General features: G+C 42.7%; 1 protein-coding gene across 11 annotated transcripts in view; it reads left to right on the plus strand.

Moving 5' to 3' along the window:
- Positions 1-16537, plus strand: part of Bptf (bromodomain PHD finger transcription factor) — a 111120-nt gene that overhangs the window by 60245 nt on the left and 34338 nt on the right. For all 11 annotated transcript variants that reach the window (XM_028865211.2, XM_028865210.2, XM_028865214.2 and 8 more), the window contains 6 exons: positions 2376-2505; positions 3062-3200; positions 4487-4666; positions 6735-9015; positions 13038-13162; positions 14214-14342. In XM_028865211.2, coding sequence (XP_028721044.1) covers positions 2376-2505; positions 3062-3200; positions 4487-4666; positions 6735-9015; positions 13038-13162; positions 14214-14342 — 2984 coding nt within the window. The remainder of the gene's footprint in view (positions 1-2375; positions 2506-3061; positions 3201-4486; positions 4667-6734; positions 9016-13037; positions 13163-14213; positions 14343-16537) is intronic.

The raw sequence follows: 16537 nt of genomic DNA on the forward strand, positions 1-16537 counted from the left end.
TTAATCCCAGCACTCGGGAGGCAGAGCCAGGCAGATCTCTGTGAGTTCGAGGCCAGCCTGGTCTACAGAGTGAGTTCCAGGAAAGGCGCAAAGCTACACAGGGAAACTCTGTCTCGAAAAACCAAACCAAACAAACAAACAATAGGTATTAGATTGAGGTGCACAAACCTTGAATTTAATCTCTTACATAGTAGAGGGTGGAGAATTAAGATCGAGGCCACCCTGAGCTACATGTAGCTACGAATACATAAACCTTGTCTCAAAAAATATAACAAAACATTGAAGCTGTCAACACTTCCTGGTCAGAAGCAGCAGTACAGTTCACTCAGAGAGTTCTCAAATACGCCTTAAGACATTGGCAGCTCCACCGTGGAGCTGCATGTCATTGAGCAAAGAGAACATGTTTCGTGAGCCAAAGATCAAATTGATCAAGATTAAAAACAACTAAACAAAACCACAATGCTAATAGAAAAAAGACAAAATATGAATTAATTTGTATTTTTGTTCTGATACTTTTCTCTTTAAACAGAACCTCCAGGTGCCATGGAGGAGGAAATTGGACACACATATTTTAAATTCTAAGTGGAAAACCATTATTGTAATCAAATTCAAAAGAGAGATGGAAAATAGAGGGGAAATCTTTGCACCACAAATGGAAATGTCCTCATTTGACAAAGACCTTTTATAAAGGCAAAGGACTAATAGTCCAGCACAAGTGAGACAAAGGACTGGACAGGTGTTGTGCAGGAAATCCACGTGAAAGGCTAGTAGACAGAGAATGGCGACTTCTCTCCTAATTAGCACTCAGTGGAATGGTCCTGTTTCCCTCCCAGTTTGGCTCCTCAGCTCCAAAGGGATGGGCAGCTGTTGGTTTGTGATTGGCAACAGGCCGGGGTGTGCCTTGTACTCACTTCATTTCGTCAGCATTTCAAGTACAGGAACTTGTGCTCTCTGCCATCCCATCACTGAAGAGGACGGTGGAGGGCTACTCCCTATGTTCAGGATGAAAGACACACAGTGTTGTGTGTTATAGCTGCAGTAATACCACAGCACCGAGTCATGGGCACTACCTGGAGATTAGGGTGTGGAGCTGACAGTTCATTCTCATGTCTGGCTCTCAGGTGACTATGCAGAGGTGAAAGGAAAATCTGTCAGCCCAGCGTAGTGTAGAATGACAGCTGGCCCACATGGTCCCATCCTGATGGGGCTCTCTTGAGTGTCCAGGGCTTTCTGCCCGACAGACAGGACTGAACTTGTATAGCTGCCTTTCCCCATACAGACTTTGGTGGTGGTGGCCAGAACAATAGAATTTTACTTAGGGTCAGCACACATCACAATGAACTATACCAAAGCAAAGTGAAGCTTTTGTATTTGGTGGTGAGAAAGGATCTGTTGGCTGTGGACTGAAACCGAGGGCGCAAGCTGGCGCCTGGTCACTGTCAGCAGAGGGATCTGCTCTGTCAAAGTGATGGCTCAGTGTCTGAGCTGGAGCTGGCCCTCTGAAATGCAAACGGAAGCAGTGGAAACTGCTGGGGGGGGGGGCGGCCTCCCCTGCTCCTGTGCCTGAGGCTGTGTCTTGCTGTGGCTGTAACCCCGCTTTACTCCCTAGTTCTGAGACGGGGAACAGGCATCCCCTGGCCCCCTGCCCAGCAATTGGTGAGGACCCTAGAGAGCAGTGTATGGAAGTGCATGCAGGCTGAGGTTGGTAAGAAAGAACGGCAACAAGCCTTCTTAGTATAGTGGGAAGAAGAGGGACTGCCTGCTTCCTAGTTGGTTCCTTTGAGACGGCACCTCAGTGGATAGCCCAGCCCTGTGTGCCCTCAAACTGCTTTAGCCTCCCGTGTGCTGAGATAAAGGGCTTTTGCTACTGCACATGAGTTTTATTAATTAAAAAATTGTGTTGTGATATGGAAAAACTTAGTGGTACAGTGCTTGCCTAGAATACCCAAGGCTCTGTGCTTTAATCCCCAGCACCTAAAGCGGATAAAGGTGTCTGGCCTGAAAGGTCTCCTAGTGTTTGTATTTGCTGGTTAAAAGTCAGAGTCTGAGTTGTTTGTGTGGTGTCAGTTCTATTAGAGTGGTTTCCTCATGGGTGTCCGTAGTGGTGGCTTGTGCATGAGACATTACAAGAATAAAACACTAGTGTTTCTTTAGGGACCTGTTTGGAAAGGCTATTCCTTTCTATTGTTTGTTTTCTGCTCTGAGCTCTCCTCTTAGGGAATGCTACACCTACTTATTTTTGTCTGTTGGGAGTGCCTGGGTGTAAGGTTCTAACTAAGCACTCTCTGGTTTTCTTCCTAGTTTTCAGTATTACATTCATATTTTTTTTGTTTTTCAAAATTAAATGTAATTTTTTGTAATCCGTGTATTATCAGGTTACATAGGATGACATCAATTGAAAGGGAAGAAAAAGAGAAAGTTAAAAAGAAGGAGAAGAAACAGGAGGAGGAGGAGACTATGCAGCAGGCCACCTGGGTGAAATACACGTTTCCAGTGAAGCATCAGGTAACTGGCACTGCCGTCTGCCCCGTGTGTGCCGTCTCTGCGGGTGTATGCGGAGTTTGCAATGCCCTCGTTCGTTTTACCTTGTCACAGTCTTCAATTAACAAGGTGGTGTGAGCACATCTTGTCACTTTGTGAGCTTGGTTTCTCTTAGGATTTGAGACCAGTTTGTTGAAACTAGTTATAAAAATAAAAACATTGTTAAATTTAGTAGGAGTGTTGTGTTCTTTCATAAATCTTTAGATTCCTACTGGAAACTGCTTGGTAAATGTAATGAATTTGCCTGATGCTTTTATGATTATGCTTTTATCTATTTCTGTGAGTGTCAGAGCACACGCACATAGGGAGGCCACAGCCTAATTGGCAGGAGTTGGTTCTCCTGTTCTCACCCCGTGGGTCCTGGGCATGGAACTCGGGACACCAGGCAGGTGGGCCTGCGCATCGCATGCCTCCCACTCTGCCACCTCTCTGTTCCAGCTTGCTTAATTCTTAGCCTGTGTGCGGCAGGTACTTGAATACCAAGTGTGCTTGTTTAACCGTTGTGTTTTGATTTCTCCAGGTTTGGAAGCAAAAAGGAGAGGAGTACAGAGTGACAGGGTATGGCGGCTGGAGCTGGATTAGTAAAACACACGTTTATAGGTTTCTCCCCAAGTTACCAGGAAATACCAATGTGAACTACAGGAAGCCCCTGGCAGGAGGTGAGTAGGCTACTGGGTAGTACATACAGCTGATAAGAGAGCCTTAATGTTCCAGTGCTGATGGTTGGCTTGTTGATAGAACCACTTCTAATTGGTATTAGTTCTTAGAATTTCAAAGCATGTTGACCTTATTTCAGATAAATGTATCCTTATGAAATTTTTAATAGCATGTGGAAAATACTGTTGTGATTTACTAATTTACAAGTTCTAAATTTTTTTATTTAAGGTTATTTATATTTTATGTTTATGAGTGTTTGCCTTCATGTATCTATGTGTAACACATATTCATGCATGGCCCACAGAAGCCACAAAGAGGACATTCAGTCCCCTGGCCCTGAAGTTAGAGATGGCTGTGGGTGTTGGGAACTGAACCCAGGTCCTCTGCAAAACTCACAAATGCTGTTAACCAGCTAAGCTAGCTCTTTAGCCCCAGAAACTCTAAAGATTTTTAAATTACCTTTATAAGGCTGGATATGTAGGATTTTAGTTAAAGAAAAAAATGAGAGAAAATAATTTTTTTAAATATTCAGCCATGTGATTTTTTTCAAAATCTGGATTTTTTTGGTTCCACCTGCCCCAAGACCTTATATTCAGCACTAGTTGACATTTTCAGTACTATTACATCTAGAAACCTAGAAGGGAAGTGAACAGAGATTTCCATGACAGATGAGAACATTTGGAGTCATAGAATTCAAAAATGCCTCCCTTTTGTGTATATTGTGTCTTGAGTACCCCTCAGGACTTGACATCAACTTAAATGTAAGAAGGTATATGGTACTTCATTTGGGTTTGGTTTTTAATTAGAAATAATGAAATACGCTTATTGGATAGTACTTGGTGGTTTTCTATAAACTCGCTATCTTCAGTTCTTAGATTAGGAGTGGTGGCTCAGAGGTTAAGAGCACTTGTAGAGAACCAGAGTTTGGTTCCTAGAACCCACATTCCTTAGCTTACGAACCCCTGTAACTGCAGGGATCTTGATTTCCTCTTTTAACCTCTTCAGGCATCTGCACACAGATATGTGTAAAGACACACAGACACACATAAATAAGAATAAAAATAAGCTGGGTGGTGGTGACACATGCCTTGAATTCCAGCAGAGGAATTCCAGAATTCAGAGGCAGAGGCAGGCGGATCTCTGAGTTTGAGGTCAGCCTGGTCTACAGAGTGAGTTCCATGACAGCCAGAGCTACAAACCTGTCTTGAAAAACAAAAACAAAAATAAAACTTATTTTAAAAATTCTAATATTAAGACCATCTATGGCCATGCATGTGATTCTTTTTAGCCAAAAATAATACAGATGAAAATAAGGATGAATCAGATAAAAGAAAAAGTCCACGAAGTCCAAAAAAAATGAAGACAGAATGTGATTCTGAGAAAGGTGAGGCAAAAGATGCAGAAGCTGCAGCCGGAGCAGATGAAAGTGCAATGGAACTATCTAAGGTGTCTGAGAAGAAGGACCAAGGTAAGCAGGGTCGAGTGTGGTGGGGCGGGTGATGAGAGTGCCGTGGAGCAGGTTCATCAGCAAGGTACTGCACCGTCTCCTAAGAGCGTAAATGGTGTAGTGGGTGATTCACCTCACTAGGCTGTCAGGGCTATCGTTGTTCACAGACTTGGTAAGCATTTATGACAATTTGAGGACATTTTCATCATGCCAAAGAAAGTTGCTTTCTGATCCCAACCCATCAGTATATTCTTGGTGGATTTGTCTGTTTTAGACATTTCATTTGAATGAAATTAGGCAGTCTCTTGACCTCCTTTAATCCAGCGTGATGTTTTCAAGGTTCATCCACATTGCAGTGTATTTCAAAGAATACTCCACTGTATTAATAGGGCCACAATGCATCTGCCCAGTCATTGATCAGTGAGTAATTGGGCTGTTTCTGCTTTCTAACTGTTATGAACACTAACACTTTCAGTTTTAGGATTTGTTTCTTGTTTGTTTTGTTTTTTGAGAAAGAGACTCACTGTGTAACTCTGATTGGCCTGGAACTCATTATGTAGAACAGGCTGGCCTGGAATATACAGAAATCTTCCTACTTCTGCCTCCTGAGTGCTGGGATTAAAGGCGCCACCATAACCAGCTAATTTTTTGATTTTCTTTTTAAACATTAATTTATTTATTTGTTTTGTGGGTTCCAGGGATCAAACTCAGAGCCTCACACACACTTGATAGCAAAGCCTTTACCCTTGAGCCATCTCACCAGTTTTCTGTCCCAAGTATTTCTGTAGGCACAGGGTTTTACTTCTCAGTGGTGTCCCAAGGAGTGGAGTTGTTAGATTGTATGGGAGCATGGGAACATGATATGTTAGCTTTTGAGAAAGCTTAGGGCCAGTGAGACATACAAACAAAAAGTGTTTTAAACATTTTTTTTTAAACACATAAACAAACTTGGGAGATGGCCCACTGGATAACGGGCTTGGTGCTTAAGCATGAGGACTAGGAGTTTGTATTCCCAGAGTCCACACACGTGCTGGTTGGGCATTGGTGGCCTGCCTGAAATGACAGCACTTGAAGACAGAGCCTCGCTAGCTAAACCAGCTGTATTGTTGAGCCCTGGGTTCAAAGAATAAAACTGAGACATACTGGAAAAGACACACATACACAGGAACGTAAACAAACATAGAGATGCATGAAACAAGCATAGGCTAGGCATGATGATTCGCACCTATAATCCTAGTACTTAGGTGACTGAGGCAGAAGATTGACTTGAGTCTGAGCTAGCAGGGGCTACTGAGTGAGACTCTGTCCACAAAAACAAAGTTTCTGGCTTGACTGCTAACTGACTCCATGACACACTTTATGGATCACATGTCATTTCTCCACAAATCCAGAAAAGTCTTGACTTTTCTGCTTAAATCAAACACTAATTTTGAAGTGTTTATAAGTAATAAAACTAGAAGGAAATTTTTAACAAATGAAAAAAACACAAATAATTCATCTGTAATTGTAGCACTCAGGAGTCCGAATCTGAAGAACCATTGCAAACACAGGCCTGATCTACACAGTGAGTTCCAGACCAGCCCTATCTGGGGGGAAGTGGGGAACACACACACACACACACACACACACACACGTATGTGAAAGAACTAAACAGAAGTTTTAAACTCACAGTAGCCTGATAGCACATGTGCTAGAAGTGGTTTTTGTTCAGATTAGTTTGCTATGTGGCCCAGGATGTCCTCAGACTCGTGCTGTTCCTGCCTCTGCCTCCTCCCAGTGCTGGTGACGTATCTCCAGCTCAGCACAGCTGAAACTAACCGTACCTGTAGACATAATATACTCAATAGCCTGTCATAGGCTAAGTCATTTTTCCACTATAGAATCCTATCAATTTAGGTAGCAAAAGTTAGAATCATATAGTATTTGAAATGTATCTATTTTTTAACCCCATTTAAAGTTTAGTAGTGTCCATGACCTTCCTGTATATATGAAAATAGCAATAGTAGATACTTCTTAAAATGAGAATTCTTCATGAGTAAAATTCCTTCAGAATAAAAATTACATTTTTATCAATGTCTTTAATTCACAGATGTCAAAGAAGTTTTAGATTCTGATAATGACAAATCGTTCAAGGAAGAACCAATGGAGATAGATGATACTGTCAGAACAGAGTCCCATATAAACTGTCAGGAGAATACTCAAGTGGATGTGGTCAATGTCAGTGAAGGGTTCCATCTAAGGACTAGTTACAAAAAGAAAACAAAATCCTCTAAGCTGGACGGGCTCCTGGAAAGGCGGATTCGACAGTTCACACTGGAAGAGAAGCAGCGCCTTGAAAAGTTGAAACTGGAGAGTGGGGTGAAGGGAGTAGGCAAGCCCCTCACCAGTGCTCTGAAAAGCCCCTCTGAATCAGCAGTAACTGCAAAGGCCAGCGAAGGGTGTCAGGGTGACTGGCTCAGACAGGAACAAAGCCCCAGTCCGAGCCAGGCTAGCCCTGGGGACTCGGGACAGGGGTGCTCACAAAGTGATCCTAGTCTGAACACAAACAAACTCTACCAAAAAGATCAAGTGTCAGATGATGCCTCTGTTCAGAGTTCAGGGCCAAACTGTCAGAGACTGAACTCTGCTGAAAGTGCCCTAGATGCCGGTATCTCTGAGCCTGCCAGTAAGGGATTGGCACTAAGTCAAACTAAAACTCAAGGAAGTGACTTTATCATTGACGACGATAAACCAACCAGTGCAGAGGATGTTGGCACTTTGACCTCTAAGAGCAAAAAGCCACTCCCACAGGAAGATAGCAGCACAACCATGCCTTCTTCCAAGAGTACTGTACCAGCATCAGTACCTAAAAGTACCAGTGACATAGACGCCCGGCCCTTCCCCAAAGCAGTGGACTTTGATGGGAAACCAGGTTGTGACTCTGAATATAATAGCACTTTGGAAAATAGTTCTGATACCATGTCTATTCAAGATAGCAGTGAAGAAGATATGATTGTTCAGAATAGCAATGAGTGTATCTCTGAGCAGTTTATAACTCCAGACCAAGGCATGGAGAGTTCAGAGCCATCAAAATGTGAGTTAGTTCCTAAATCCACTGAAAATTGTGAAGATAAACTACAGGGTAAGGTAACTGAAGCAAATGGTAAAAAAACAGGTCAGCACCAAAAGCTAGATGAGAGACCAGTTAACAAATGCACTGACCAAATAAGTCTAAAACATACCACTGACAGAAAGAATAATGACAATCGAGAGTCTGAAAAGAAAGGACATAAGGCAAATAAATTTCAGATAAATGGCAAAGACAGTAAAGCTAAGGGGTTCCTGAAGGGGCAGTGCCTGAAGGACGGCTCTGAAGGTAAAGTTGTGAGTTGTCCTGCTGAACCAAAGGTTAATAATATCAGTAAAGTCATCCCTGGGAACATCAAGTCACTGCCTGTTAAGGAATCTGCCGTGAAGCCATTGGTTAACGGTGACATCGTCATGGAAGACTTCAATGAACAAAACACTTCTGAAACCAACTCACATTCACTGAGTTCTTTAGATGCCAAAGGTAATCACCAAGACAGCCTCCCTACCCTACCGTCTACCAAAGAGTCAGACAGTACCCAGGTAACCATACGCCCAGCCACTTGTCCAGAAAGCAACTCATTTAATCAGGTGGAAGATATGGAAACAGAGAGTCCAGAGGTTAAGAAGGTTACCCCATCTCCTGTTACTTCTGAAGAGATGTCTAACCTTAGTAATGACTTCATGGATGAAAATGGTCTGCCCTCCAGCAAAGACGAGAATGTCAATGGAGAATCCAAAAGGAAAACAATCATCACAGAAGTCACCACGATGACATCCACAGTTGCTACAGAGTCAAAAACTGTCATTAAGGTAGCAAAGGGGGACAAGCAAACTGTGGTTTCTTCCACAGAAAATTGTGCCAGATCCACTGTCACAACTACCACCACTACTGTGACAAAGCTCTCCACACCTTGCCCAGACACTGGAATGGACACCATCTCTGTAAAGGAGCAAAGCAAAACTGTGGTGACCACGACAGTGACGGACTCCCTGACCACTGCAGGAAACACGCTGGTGACGTCTATGACCGTGAGCAAAGAATACTCCACAAGAGACAAGGTGAAACTGATGAAGTTCTCAAGACCCAAGAAGACCCGTTCAGGAACAGCCCTGCCGTCCTATAGGAAGTTTGTTACCAAGAGCAGCAAAAAGAGCATTTTCGTGTTGCCCAATGATGACTTGAAAAAGCTGGCCAGAAAAGGAGGGATCCGGGAAGTCCCTTACTTTAATTATAATGCAAAACCTGCCTTGGACATATGGCCATATCCTTCTCCTAGACCAACCTTTGGTATCACGTGGAGGTATGTACTTTATATGTTATTTGGGGGAGGGGGAACTAAAGTTTTTTGAAGTCTCATTTTGAAGTAAAATGAGCTCCCAGAAGAGAGGGAAGCATATGTGTAGTGGCCAGGTTAGTGATGGAAAAGATACAGAAAGCTGCTAGCTCTGCCAGCGGGTAGTACCAGCAGCCATGGACTTAACGAGAACGTAAGGGATTCTTTTAACATTCATGTCCATTTTAACTTCATGAGCCAAGAGGAACACGCCAAGCTTATTCTCATATCTACCTTTTCAAGTTATTGCATGTTGTTTGCTCTATACCACGACAGCCACAGAGTTGGATGATCACTTCCTGGGATTCATAAAAACATGCCTGTAAATTCTTAAAGCCTGTCATGTCAGCCCTTCCTAGTAAAATTTATTTGCATGTTAAATGATTTAGAGTTCTTTATTATTTATGTAAGAAAAGATAGACTGCAATTTCCTTAGGAACTGTCTTAAATTGCAGAAATAGTCTTATTTAAGAATGCTGGGCCTCCATGTTTGCGGAACACATTGTAAGTTCATAGTATTGGCAGTTATTAATTCATGTTCATTTTTCACTGGGAAGGAGGCCTAGAAGTTCTCCTGTAGACATAGAATAATTGCCTGTGACCACAGAGGCCAGGTTAAGCCCAGTACCTGATTTTCTTGACCCCAGGCAGCACTTTATGTGCTGTGTGCGTTTCACGTGCTTGTCTGTGTTCTGTCCCTTCTCATGTCTCTGTCTCTACCTTCCACCCTTGTTGAGAGGGATGAACATAGGCATTAAGAACATCAGGCTTGGAAAGCAGCATGGTCTAGGCTACAGTTGGTTTTCCATGGTCATTCCAGCAGTTTACTTAGGAGGGCATCATCTCTCTTAAGACTTCATTTCAGGGTGTCTTAAGTATTTCCAGATTCAGTTACTGCCATCCTTCTTTATGTCCTTTATATTATAGAAAGCTAGCTAGTGTCAGAAAAGACCACAAAACTGGTGTAAATGCAAATTCTCCCTAAAGGAATTCATTTACTGTGGTGACCACTCATCATTTGTATGAGCACGTTTTTTATACCTCATCATTGATTTGAAATAAGATTTCATCACTCCATGGCACATGCACTAGAGACAGCTGAAAAGTCCACTTTCTCTGCAGGGCCTGCAATGAAGGATTTGCAGAATCCTGCAGGGAATCAAGGAACTCTTCATTGCAGTTCATGGAGTGTAGGATTGCTCTGCACTTTTCTGCTTTCTTCATTGAGAGCGGTCCCAAAGTGCATCCTTGACTGTCCTGCAGGTAACTTCTTTCCCACTGGAAAAGTTACTACGTACCTACCAGTAGTTGAACTAAGATGCCCCGGCAGGCAGGGAGCTGCTCTTGCTCCTCCTTATGTTCTGAAATGAAAGGTAGTCACTGGGCCCCAACCCTCACGGGCACCAGAGCCTTTGCGTGCATGGCTGCAGTTCAGACGCCTTGACTCAGAATGTTTTGATATGAGCTAGCATGATCATATCTGTTTGGTCAGTCTCATTTTTTAATGGAAAGAAATACCTTACTGTACAATCTTAATAACTTAATAATTAGTCACTTCTGACTAATGGGAGCATGGGTAAAAATATGTGTTGTTTTGATTTTAGGATACTTTTTTAAAAATTGCTACAAAAACTATTCATGTAAAGTGCATTTTTATACTAACCCTTGAGTCTCTTGTGTTTGCTGCTTAGTAGAATTCTGAGAGCTGATGGTGTGATTCTTATTTATTGATGTATATTTATTTATTTGTTGGGGGGTGGTTCTTCTGGGTCTAGCTATACAGCCCAGGCTGGTCTCAAACCCCTGTCCTCCCACCTCAGCCTCATAGGTAATTAAGACTACACATGGGCCCAGCTGCACGCGTGGTACATATTTTAAGGTAATGTTAAAGCTGAGTGCTACAGGAAAATGGACACTTGTCTCGTGGCTGCAGGAAAACCTTTCATCCTCTGAACGTACATTTCCTTAGATCCATTTTCCCTGACGAGACTCTGTGTCGCTGTCATTTTGAACTGGCAGTTGTTCTCCATAAAGCTGCTAGAGGGGTCCTGCTAAAATGGCTCTGTGTGGGACTATTCTGAGTGAGTGATGGACGCTGCTCACTACTGCAGGGAAGAGAGGGGAAAGTGTGCGCCACCTGATGATCACTATATGAGAAGGGAAGCCTTAGTAGAGAGTTGACAAGCTTTTCTTTAAGCCTTCTCTCTGGCATGGCTCATTCTGACCTCTGCTTTCTTCTCCATGCAAGCTCCATCGCCATTTACACCCACCCCTTCCCTCTGGCAATAACTCCACAGGATGTAGCATCTGAGAAGTGTGTACTTTTTACACACTTTGTTCCTTCTCGTGTGTCCCTTGCCTTCAGTCAGTCAGCCACACTGTCATCCACTGAACACATGCCTTAGACTATGGCAGACCTATGTACTTGCTTCTCTGACAGCTCTTATCAGGTAGATTCTAACACACTTTGTGTCTCTCCCAGCGTCATTCACAGTCCTGACCCATCGGCAGCGCTCCATTGTTGTTGGGATGAATGAATGAGGGAATGAATCGGCAGACTGATAGCCTGTGGGTGTGTTCATCCACTGATGTTAGCTGCATTTTACAATAGGGTTGCTTTTGGGGACCAGGGATATTGATGGTTGGCAGAGTGCTGGTATATCCAAGACCTTGGGTTCTGTCCTCAGTGCAGTGGGGAGGAGACGGTGTTGTGTGTGAGGCAAGGCAGACGGAGTGAGGATTTGAAGTTACTGTTTGACCCTAGAGAACAAGCAGGGGAGAAATGCTTGTTTTTCTCTTGACACACCAAATGGCACAAGGCTTTCCATGGGGGCGTGGCCTGAAGTGACAGACACTTGTTCCTCCCGGATATCCCTCCACTAGTCAGCATCTCAAAGGCTCTGTTCAGGGTCGAAGCTTCATGGGGTGTTAACATGAAGAAAACGTGTTATAGGTGGAGGCAGAAATTGGCAGGGGTGCAGGGACCATTCGACTAGAGGTTCATTTCTCACATGATAGGAACAGAAAAAGCGTCGCCTTTCCAGTGCAAAATTGTCCTAAGATTTCCCATTTGCCTGCTCGTAGAGGAAGTTACCTTCACTGTCTAGGTTTCCTCTGTGATGCATTCAGCCAGTGTGTTCACTTTATGTAGTTTGAGAATGTCCAAAGGGGAATCTATTTATGAAGGTCTTACCAGGGAACTGACAGCCGTGGGGTGCTTTAATATATGTTACAGTGAATTCCGTTTTAGGATAAAATACTCATTGAAATTGACTAAATTCATTTTCATATGTGCTTTCGATGTTACTTTTTAAAAGGAAAGTGTATTTAGTAACTTTACACTCATGCTTATGGAAAAGCGTGAGCTCAGATTCCCTACTCTGATACAGGATTGTGCATTTCTGGGAATAACTTTCTTAGGATTCCAAAATTACCCACATTGTTAGTATTCATAGTATGTGCAGAAATTGTTTTCAAGAGTCACACGGACTACAGAATTCCTTTTAGTTTGAAAAGATCTTGTTGCATTGGCAGAGTGTTTTAGTCTTGTTTTACTCTTTGATAAAATATAAACATTTTCAATTACTTTTCTAGCAAAAACTATTTCATCATGATTTTATCTTCAAGACTCCTCTCATATTTAGTAACATGGTTATCGATTTTGTTTTTTCTTGGTAGTTTTTCGTGCAGATATTTTAGTAGATTGATATAAAAATCTTTATAAATTGTTGTCTTATTAATCTTAAGATAAAACACTTATTTATATGGCATTCATTTATATGAATGAATCTAGATGATATAAGATGTTATCCTAGGAACTCAAAGCTGTTAAAGACTGTGTAATGTCACAGTCTTACACAGCCATGTTAGAAATACTGCGGTTACAGTGAGCACCAGAACTATGTCCTCCGGGTTCACAGAGAAGAAGAGAGTGTGAGTGAGTGTGTGTTTGTATGTTTATATGTAGTTGATCTGGGTTGTTCTTTCAGGTATAGACTCCAGACGGTCAAATCCTTAGCAGGAGTGAGCCTGATGTTACGGTTACTATGGGCCAGTTTGAGATGGGATGACATGGCAGCCAAGGCTCCTCCAGGAGGAGGGACCACACGGACAGGTAAGGGGTTGGACTTGAAGTTTAAAAGATGTAGGCTAAGAAAATAGCTTAGTTGCTACAGTGTGTAGGTCATGCGCTAACATGTGGAGCCGTTTAGGTTCCTAGCATTGGATAACCTGGTTGTGGTGGTACATGCTTGAAACCTTACCACTGAGGAGCTGGAAGAGGGAGGATCAAAAGTTCAAGGCCATCTTCGGTTACATGAGGCCCTGTAGCAAAAAAAAAGTAGCCAGACTTGGCAACAAAGGCTTGTAATGCCAGCTGCTTAGGAGACTGAGGCAAGAGACTTGCTTGGGCTCCTTATACTTAGCTCAAGGCCAGCTAGAGCAACTGTCTCAACCAAAACAAACCAAGAAACAATAAATGAATCCGTGGCTTTAGCACTCACCTAGCACTGCACAAAAATCAAATCATGTGCCATTCACTGAATTTATTACATGCTTGTTTTATTTTATAGAATTTAACCTTGCTCAAGTTTTCCCGAGTGCCATAAAATCAAGGTTAAGGAGCAAGGTTCACATTCTAGGTGAATTAGCACACATAGACCCATCAAATTTTCAAATGATAGTTGTTACTACAGAGTGTAAGTCAGTTAACCTGGGATTCCTGGGCCCTCAGGCACCACTTTGACTGGGTGCTGCCTCTGCGAGTTAGCTCAGACCTTACTGCAGTTTTTTTTTTTTCTTCCTGCTACTCATGCTGAGGTGGAAGGATTGCCATAAGTTTGATGCCAGCCTGGGCTTAGGTGTCAAGTTCTAGGCAATGGGCCATAGAGGGAAGCTGTGTATTATATCAGAAGGAAAGGGATGGCCCGCCTACGCAGCAGCGTGAGATTTCCCCAATGCAAAAACAAACAGCAGCACCGCCCACATGCTCTCTGGGGGCAGAAGCTCAGCTTTGTAATCAAGCAGTGATGCTGTGCTCATTAATAAGCCAGATGTTCTGAGAGGACATTGCAGAGTCACATCTTTAAAGAAGTACCAAGTGCTACATGTTCTGAGTTCCTTTGTATCGCAGACGCTTACTCAGTGTGTATATCGTCTTTCCATAGAAACATCTGAAACTGAAATCACAACCACAGAAATAATTAAGAGGCGTGATGTGGGTCCTTACGGCATTCGTTCTGAATATTGTATTAGGAAGATTATTTGCCCCATTGGAGTTCCAGAAGCACCAAAAGGTAAGAAATAGAAAAATATAAATATATCATCACTGGCCTTTTGGCCATGTGTTCCATTAATTGAGATTTAGTACTTGTCTGTTGAAGTACTTACCTTAACACCACAAACTACTCCTGTATTAAGCATATAGAGACTAACAGCTGAGATGCCTGGCCAACAGAGGGAGACCCTGTTTCAGGAAGCAGACTTGGGGCTGGAGAGCTGACTCAGCAGTTAAGAGTCCCTACTACTCTTACAGAAGACCCAGGTTCAGTTCCCAGCACCTACAGTGTGCCTCACAACTCCAGATTATGGGGCCCTGAGGCAGTTACTTGAACTCCATGGACTCCTGCATGTATGTGTGTATGAACTCATGATAAAAATGCTCAGACTTGCCGGGCGGTGGTGGCGCACGCCTTTAATCCCAGCACTCGGGAGGCAGAGCCAGGTGGATCTCTGTGAGTTCGAGGCCAGCCTGGGCTACCAAGTGAGTTCCAGGAAAAGGCGCAAAGCTACACAGAGAACCCTGTCTCGAAAAACCAAAAAAAAAAAAAAAAATGCTCAGACTAATGCACCAGCACTTGGGAGGCAGAGGCAGGTGAATCTCTATGATTTTGAGGCCAGTCTGGTCTACAGAGCAAGTTCCAGGACAGCCAGGACTGTTAAACAGAGAAACTCTGTCTAGAAAAATAAAAAATAACAAACAAAACAAAAAACTACTACATACTATTCAATACAGTCATAAGAGACGTACACAAATGCATAAATAAAAAATTTCAAGTGAGGGAAGTGAAAATGGTGTCTTCACAAAGAAACACTTTTTGAAAATTATTCTCCTTAAATGCATACCTTTACTGATACTAACTCATAGTTCATTTTAGTGAATGTTGATGGGGAGTAACCCCCATTTGAAAGAATATTGTCCTGGGAGGTGATGGACTATCACAGTGAAAAGTGCTGTCCAGGTACCAAAGTGGGCAGCTCAGTCGATGGACACTGCAGGTCTACTCCTGACCACCTCTGCTGATCCCAGCAGCTCAGAGAAAGTGAGAGGAAATGTGGAGTCGACGACTTATCTAAGGCAGCGAAACCTAATTCTTCCGCTTCTTTATTTTTCTCTTATCCTTTTTATACCACCTAAAACAAACATTTCTACACAAGAAGGAAATCACCTCACAGCCACGAGCTACGTATTTTCCGAAAACAAATTAAATCTTTACACAGTAAGAAATCACATTATGATCACAAGTTACATGTTTTCCTTAGAAGCTCACAAGTAGTTAGACATTTTCCTTTGTATTAATTTTCCCACCATAACATCTTCATCCCAAAGCACTGATTCTTTTATTACTAATTGACAAGGTTTAAGCAAGCTGAGTGTATTTCCGCCAGTGCCTTCAAATGGCAGGCAGCTGTTGGCGGTTTCAGCGCAGCAGATTCCGAGCCTGTTTCGACTCTACAAAGTTTTACTCAAGTGCTCAGCTAACCATCTATTTTTCTTTTTTCTTTACACACAATAGGGTCATTTGATTTCCTTTCACAACTTTGTTTTTTCAAGGCGCACACCAAAACCTGACTAATTCTGTAAGCTACATGACCAAGAAATTCAAACCAAACCTTGGTGTAGGGACGTAATTGCATAAAACTAACTTGTTCTCCTTTTCCATCCTTGACAAATCTCACATCTCTTAAGCCTCATTGCTTTATGAAAATCATCTTCATTATGATCTACAAGTAAATTATGCAGTGAGGAGGGGGATTTTCCCACGAAACAATCACAGTATACTGTTAACTGTTTTTTATTATTTACAGCGGCTGCGCCTTAAGCATCTGATGTCCTAATCAGAGACTGCAAACCTGCTGCTACCAGCAGCAGTTAGGCCGCCGCCGCCGCAGCATAAGGAATGGAATTCCCTTGGGCACTGACTCTTTCAAAGCTATCAAGGGAAATTTTATCCAGATCTCTAGCCCTCCAAAGAACTCACAGTTCAAAGGTTGAGGTGGAATTCTGCTCACTCAGAGAGGTTAAAGAGCAAGTAGCCAACCTTCTCCCTTTGCTGGCATCTTCCAAAAAACCCAGCATCCTTCTGCTCAGCCCCCAAAAAAGAAACCTCACTACACTTAGCTCCTCCCTACCACTTCCTGTCAGCTACTTGCTGATTCAGCCTCCTGCCCGGAGGTTAATTTTATTTAATCAAACAAATGTAACACATCT

This window comes from Peromyscus leucopus, chromosome 8b, assembly GCF_004664715.2.
Source record: "Peromyscus leucopus breed LL Stock chromosome 8b, UCI_PerLeu_2.1, whole genome shotgun sequence".
NCBI lineage: Eukaryota > Metazoa > Chordata > Mammalia > Rodentia > Cricetidae > Peromyscus > Peromyscus leucopus.